Source organism: Portunus trituberculatus, chromosome 35, assembly GCF_017591435.1.
Source record: "Portunus trituberculatus isolate SZX2019 chromosome 35, ASM1759143v1, whole genome shotgun sequence".
NCBI classification, from domain to species: domain Eukaryota; kingdom Metazoa; phylum Arthropoda; class Malacostraca; order Decapoda; family Portunidae; genus Portunus; species Portunus trituberculatus.
Genome location: NC_059289.1, coordinates 18811773 through 18819272, shown reverse-complemented (window position 1 = coordinate 18819272; position 7500 = coordinate 18811773). Strand labels below are relative to the sequence as shown.

The window sequence follows — 7500 nt, the reverse complement described above, 5'->3', positions numbered from 1 at the left end:
GCCGGGTGGCGCAGAGCCTGAGGGTGCCGTAGTGGACGGCGCAGTGGTGGAGTCCTCCAGGGAATCGTCGGAGAAGCCGTTCTCATAGTCGACGGGCGGCAGGGCGTGGTGGAACTCCTTCATGAGGGTCTGGAGCGGCGTGGACGGCTGGCCCTTGCCCTGTGTGGACGCATTGGAAGACTTTTCCTTCGACGCTCCTCCTGCGGCGCCCCCGGGGGCGTTCTGCAGGCTGTCGTCGCTGAGGGAGTCGCGGTTGGCCAGCTTCTTCTTGCCACCTTCCGCGTCCTCTGTGCTCACCACGTAGAACTGCGACCCCTGCAGGATGTCGCTCTCGTTGCCATCTGAGCCGCTGTCGTCGTCGTAGTCTGGCGTGGGCGAAGGCGGCGCTGGGATGAACATCCTGGACGAGTCGTTGAACACGCCAGACACGATGAAGGCGCCGCCGGAACGACTAGCACGGCCGCTCTGTCCCGCACCGTCCTCCGCCGTCACGGGAGCCTCCTCGAACCCGCTGTCCTTCCCTGCAACACAAGGCACCTCAGCACCTCACCAACACACCGACACATACACACACACGCACGCACAGTCTGGGGTGAACGACACGCCGCCCACACTGAGTCTCTTACAGTCGCGAGCCGCTGCTCCCGCATCAGCCTGAGCAGGGCGGCGCGCAGGGCAGAGTGGAATGAAGGCCCGCACTCATTCACGCTAACAAGGCAACAATAGCTCAAACACACACCCGTGAAGCCTCGAGCCACTGAACCACTCAAGGCGTGCGTTATCCTGCCACCCTCACCGCCTCCCCGCCTTCCCCACCTCCTCTCAAAATAACACCCACACACAACACTACGCTATAACGCACACCACCATAAAGCCTGATGTGATGAAACTAGAGAAGAGAATGTCATGACGAGGTAGTGTGAAGACTTAATGAATTACATCTCGAATCATCCCAACACCAACGAGAGAGAGAGAGAGAGAGAGAGAGAGAGAGAGAGAGAGAGAGAGAGAGAGAGAGAGCATAGCAACACGTCTCTCTCTCAAGATAAGTCTGGCGTCTTGATGTGATATGTCATTATGTTAATTTCATCTTCCTTCAGCCTCTATCGTAACATTCCCGCCTTATAAAGTTGCACCAAATGAATGTGTAATGTAATCTCATCTAGCATAGTTTTGTCATATTTTCCTCTGCTGCGTCCCCAGTGAGAGAAAACTGATACTTTTAAGGGGGGACGATAACAAAATTGGAGATATGAGGCCTCCAGGAGATGATTACATTCTACGTCCCCTTAATCTGTCTGTCACTATCCATTACCATGTTAGTGTTGGGCTTGGCATGAAATTCTCCTCACTCTATTAACCACTTGAGCACCATGACGCGTTTCCATATTCGCTCAGCTCAGTCTTTGGTGATTTTATAAAGATTCAGAAACTTATGTGGGGATTAAAGTAGTGAAGACTGTGGCCATTAATCTTCAATGTCAATAAAATGGTCTAATCGTACACAGATCTGAAGGTAAAAATGTGTTCCAGTATTGAAGGGGTTAACAAGAGGAAGAATATTACTGTAGATATTAAAAAAAAAGTATATATCGAATTTCTCCTCTAATATTTAAACATTTTCATGACTTCTACTATTAATAAACAATAGAAGAAAAACTTACGACCTTAACAAAAACTCTATACTGCGTTTCTGTATTCAAATCAACATCTTAGTAAAGAATTAAAGCGTCTATCCTTTTAACCTACTTACTTTTAAATACTACCTGTACTACCACCACCACCACCACCACCACCATTCAGGCACCAAAGCCGCGGTGTGTGATGTGATGTGTGGTGCCTTGTGGTGGTTAAACGAAGGGTTCAGGTGGTGGTGGTGGTGGTGGTGACGTCAGTGGTGCGTGTGGCGAAGAGACGGTGTGGCGGATGTGTGGTGGTTACTGTGCGCTATGATGCAAGGAGAGAGAGAGAGAGAGAGAGAGAGAGAGAGAGAGAGAGAGAGAGCGTCTGTGTGAGAGGCTTAAAGGTAAGAGGCGAGACTGAATGGATGAGAAATATTTGATGTTGAGACAAAAAGAAAAAAAAGAACAAAAAAAGGGAAAATAAAATATATATATCTATATATACTGCTAATACGTATATACTGTGCAGGAAAAGAAGATACAAAGGAACACAAAGAAAGGAGGAGCAGCAGCTGACCTATTGGCCCTATCGTGTGTGAAGGAGTTATTGCATTCAATCTGGTGTAACAAATAAATAAATAAATAAAAAAAATAACAAATAAAAAGGATGTAAGGTTGAAAGGATGAAATTGTGAGGGAATAAAGGAATATGGTGATGGTGATGGTGGTGGTGGTGATGGTGGTGGTGGTAATAATAGTGGTGATAATGCAAAAGTCTATCATTCAAACTCATAAACAGAACCGTACTTATAATAATGATGATGATGATGATGATGATGATGACAGGAAGAGGAAAGTACTGGTGATGATGACAAAACACCACCACCTCAAATCTTAAACAAACCTATGACAGTAACATCAACACCCAAAACAACGACAATTATAATGACAATAATGATAAAGACAACCACCACCACCACCACCACCACCACCGTCAGCGTCGCCTACCGGAGGAGAAGTGAGGCAGGGACGTTGAACCCTTGACGGCCCTGGGACTGGCGCCTCTCACAGCTTCCCCAACGTGGAATTCAGAAGAAGGGGCGTCACGCTGAGAATGTCCTCCTCCTCCTCCTCCTCCCCTCCGCCTCCGCCTCCTTCACCCCACCAGCCGCGTCTCCCGGAGTGTCGCCTCTCCTCACTAGGGGACGAGAGGCCTGAGCTGTCTGAGTGCCCTATGGAGGTAAGTCTTCGCCCTGTTGGTCTCTGCGGAAAAAAAGGGTGATTAGAGAGAGAGAGAGAGAGAGAGAGAGAGAGAGAGAGAGAGAGAGAGAGAGAGAGAGAGAGAGAGAGAGAGAGAGAGAGAGAGAGAGACTAAACACCTTATCTTACTTGGTTCACAATACAATAGTTACTCCTACATCTCTCCGTTTTCTATCGCCCCGTGACAAACAAAGGTACGCTTCACATTTCAAGGGTGACGCCTCTAAATAAACAGGATGCCTATAAGCCATACAAACTGATAAGAAATATATATATGAATGAAATAATATATACAGACATGTCACAACGGCGGAGGAACAAAGAAACATGTGGAAATTATTACAAAATGAGGAATAGACATCAGCGTAACAATAAGGCCCACTTAGATACCAGTCCCCGAACAGAGAAAAGAGTTAACCAAAAGAATGGGATAAATGTCTTGAAACCTCCCTCTTAAATGAGTTAAGGTCACAGAGAGATGGAAATAGAGAAGCAGGCAGGGAGTTCCAGAGTTAACGGGATATTACAGGTCTAAGGGAAATAATCACTGCCGCCACCACTATATAGGCAACACTGCAGCTACTATGGGAAGAAATCCAGTGAAGTTTTGATAGAGGAAGAAAATTAATACAAAAAATACAATAGTTGGGCCATAAAGTCAATCTGTTTTCTATTGACGGAGGAGAGAAGATGTATTTCCATGACTGACTTAGCTATTTTCATTTGTCTTCTATAAACACGCCACTTTTGTTTGCTGTCATTGTTGTTTTCTCACTATAAATCTAAATATAAATAAACTAGAGCCCAATAAATATACTCTGCAAAAAATAATGACGAAATGTTTCTAGTACCATAATAAAAACACACACACACACACACACACACACACACACACACACACACACACACACACACACACACACACACTATAATGAAGGTTAATGACTTGTAGCTGTATTGTGTAATGGATACTCTCTCTTTCTCTCTCTCACCATGCCGGGATGGAAATGAGCCTCCCGTTCTCTTCTTATCGCCTCCTCCTCTTCCTCTTCTTCCTCCATTCCTCTTACTTTCGGATTTCTGTGGAAAGAGAAAACAAATAAATAAACAAAGACAAGGAATAAACAAATAAAAGTTACGTGTGTGTGTGTGTGTGTGTGTATGTGTGTGTGGAGAGAGCAAGGGAGCAGAAAACACACGCAAAAGTTACCAAACACACACACACACACACACACACACACACACACACACACACACACACGGAGTTTTACAAATTTGCTTCATTAGAAAGGCAAACAATAATAATAAACAAAAAAAAAAGGAAATAGAAGGATAATTTTACGAGCGAGGGGTCAAAACTCATAAATCCAGAGAGAGAGAGAGAGAGAGAGAGAGAGAGAGAGAGAGAGAGAGAGAGAGAGAGAGAGAGAGTGGGGAGATATATACACGCTGATCACACAAAATACAATTAGTGAAAAGATCGTAAACTTTCCGATATGTACTGTAGCTTCGAACAAACATACGCACATACATACACACATACATACATACATACAGACAGACAGACAATGAAATAAAACATATCAACAATTAATTTCAAAAAATGTATATCGCTGCAACGTAAATAAATAAGTAAAATAAATAAGTTGAGTTACTATCACTACTACTACTACTACTACTACTACTACTACTACTACTACTACTACTACTACTACTACTACTACTACTACTACTACTACTACTACTACTACTACTACTACCACTACTACTACTACTACTACTACTACTACTACTACTATTACCATCTACACTACTACTATTACAACTACTATTTTTACCACTACTACTACTACTACTACTACTACTACTACTACTACTACTACTACTACTACTACTACTACTACTACTACTACTACTACTACTACTACTACTACCACTACTATTATAACAACAACAACAGCAACTACTACTACTATTACTATTATAACAACAGCAACTACTACTACTACTACTACTACTACCAAACATGATTTTATTCTTTTATTTTAATTTTTGCCGGTGATAACAAAACCCAGAAAAAAACTATTCATTACAACACACACACACACACACACACACACACACACACACACACACACCTCTATGCAAATATTCTCATTAACAGAACATTAAAATTCTTGTTTCGGTGCGACTTTCTGATTTAGGGAAGTGTTTTGAAAATGCTACAGTTTGTTACCACCTCTCTCTCTCTCTCTCTCTCTCTCTCTCTAGTGGTGGCATATGGCGGCGGGTGGAGTGGCGCTACACACACACACACACACACACATCTGAATACTGTTCAGTCTGCACTCATTACAGGGCCACAGAAAACGGTTGGTGGTACAGAGGAGGAGGAGGAGGAGGAGGAGGAGGAGGAGGAGAAGGAGGAGGAGGAGGAGTGAAAAATCGTGTATGATGAAAAGAATATTCATGTTTCAATCATTAACAATATAATCTCTCTCTCTCTCTCTCTCTCTCTCTCACACACACACACACACACACACCTGTTCGACACCTGCTCCTCGGCGGCCATTACGGTGCATAAACCCACCAAACATGTATCTTTTTCTTTCTTTTTTTTTCTTATTCATTTTCCCTGCTCTTCTTTCACGGAGGAAGGGAGGAGAGAGGGAAGGGGGAGGGGTTATGAATGCGGAAGAGTAGCGGTGTGTGTGTGTGTGTGTGTGTGTGTGTGTGTGTGTGTGTGTAAGTACTTCCTCTTCCCTCCCTCCCTCCCTCCCTCCTTTCCTTCCTTCCTTCCTCCCTCATCTGTCACTTCCACCTTCTGCGGCTCTTTCTTCCCTCCCTTCCTCCCTCCATCCTACACAAAACACTGCCCCCCACCTCTCTCTCTCTCTCTCTCTCTCTCTCTCTCTCTCTCTCTCTCTCTCCCCCTAACATTCCTATCTCCTTTTTTTTCTCAGTCCTTCCTTCACCTCCTCCCTTCTTCATGTTTCTCTTCCTTGCACATTCATTCCTTTCTCTTCCTTCCTCTAAACCTTAAATTCTATAGCTGCTACCTCCTTTCCTTCCCTCCTTTTCTCCTCCAATCTCTTCCCCTCGTGTAGAACCCTCAAATCTCTCCTCTCTCCCTTCCCCCTCCTTCCTTCCCTCCCTCCTTACTTCCTTCCTTCCATTCATTCACACACACGGCTCAACTCTTTCCTAACTGACAAACTTTTTTTTTTCTTTCTTCCCTTCCTTCCTTCTTCTTTTTCACTTTCTTCTTTTTTTTTTTAGAAGAGGGTGTGGAAAGATGAAATAAAAATAAAGAAGAGGGGAAGGTTTGAATGAGATTGATAGAAGAATGAAGAGAAAAGAGAGGATAACAAACGAAGGTGGAAAGAGTAAATAAAAAAGAAGGGAATAGTTAGAATGAGATAGAAGATAGAAAAGAGAAGAGAAAAGAGAGGATGAAGATGGAAAGATGAAAGAAAGAAAGGAATGTTTGAAATGAGAAAAAAATAGTAAAGAGAAAGAGAAGAGAGGATGATGATGGAAAGAGGAATTGAAGAAGAGGAATGTTTAGAATGAGATAGATGAAGATAGAAAAGAGAAAAGAAGATGAAGAATTAAAGAAGATAGGAATATTTAGAATGGCATAGAAAAAAAGAAAAGGGAAGAGAGGATGAGAATGGAAAGAGGAAATAAAGAAGAGGGGAATGTTTAGAATGAGATAGAAGATAGAAAGAGAAAAGAGAAGAAGATAGGTTTTTTTTAAGATATATGTCAAGTAATCCAGTTTCTATTTGACAATGAAAATAAGATAATCACACGCACTTTCTCTGTCTCTCTTTCCTAAACACACACACACACACACACACACACACACACACACACACACACACACACACACACACACACTTCTATTTACCTATCAAGTAACCTCCTCTTTAAGTCTGTGTGTCTGTCTATCTATCTTTCCACCTGTCCATCTGTCTGTCTCTGTCCATCTGTTCACCCATTCCCTTTCTTTCCTCCTCCCTTTACCTCCTCTTCCCCTCTCCATCCCCCTCCTCTTCCTCTTCTTCTTCCTCATACACTTTCCTCTATGCTTAACCACGAGTCACGTCACTAAGGAGGAGGAGGAGGAGGAGGAGGAGGAGGAGGAGGAGGAGGAGGAGGAGGAGGAGGAGGAGGAGGAGGAGGAGGAGGAAGAGGAGGAGGAGGAGGAGGAGGAGGAGGAGGAGGAGGAGGAGGAGGAGGAGGAGGAGTAATTGTAACCAGGTAAGAATTCACTGTTATCTCAATTAAATTTTAGGTAAGTTTTATTTTTCTTCTTTTTCTTTTTTGTTATTATTTAGGACGGACACGGATACACACACACACACACACACACACACACACACACACACACACACACACACACACACCTGTCAGTCGCGGGTTTCAAGTGTTTGTCTGTGTGTGTGTGTGTGTGTGTGTGTGTGTGTGTGTGTGTGTGTGTGTGTGTGTGTGTGTGTGTGTGAAAATGACTCACAACTGATTCTAGTCCTTGTAAACGTGTGTGTGTGTGTGTGTGTGTGTGTGTGTGTGTGTGTGTGTGTGTGTGTGTGTGTGTGTGTGTGTGTTCAGGTTT

General features: G+C 43.6%; 1 protein-coding gene across 1 annotated transcript in view; it reads right to left on the bottom strand.

The window, feature by feature from the left end:
- The window catches only part of LOC123513326 (protein PRRC2A-like), a 137400-nt gene that overhangs the window by 51083 nt on the left and 78817 nt on the right, over positions 1-7500 (bottom strand). The window contains 4 exon segments of the mRNA XM_045270442.1: positions 1-521; positions 2631-2750; positions 2783-2885; positions 3875-3962. The exon segment at positions 1-521 is cut by the window's left edge and continues 1522 nt beyond it. Coding sequence (XP_045126377.1) covers positions 1-521; positions 2631-2750; positions 2783-2885; positions 3875-3962 — 832 coding nt within the window.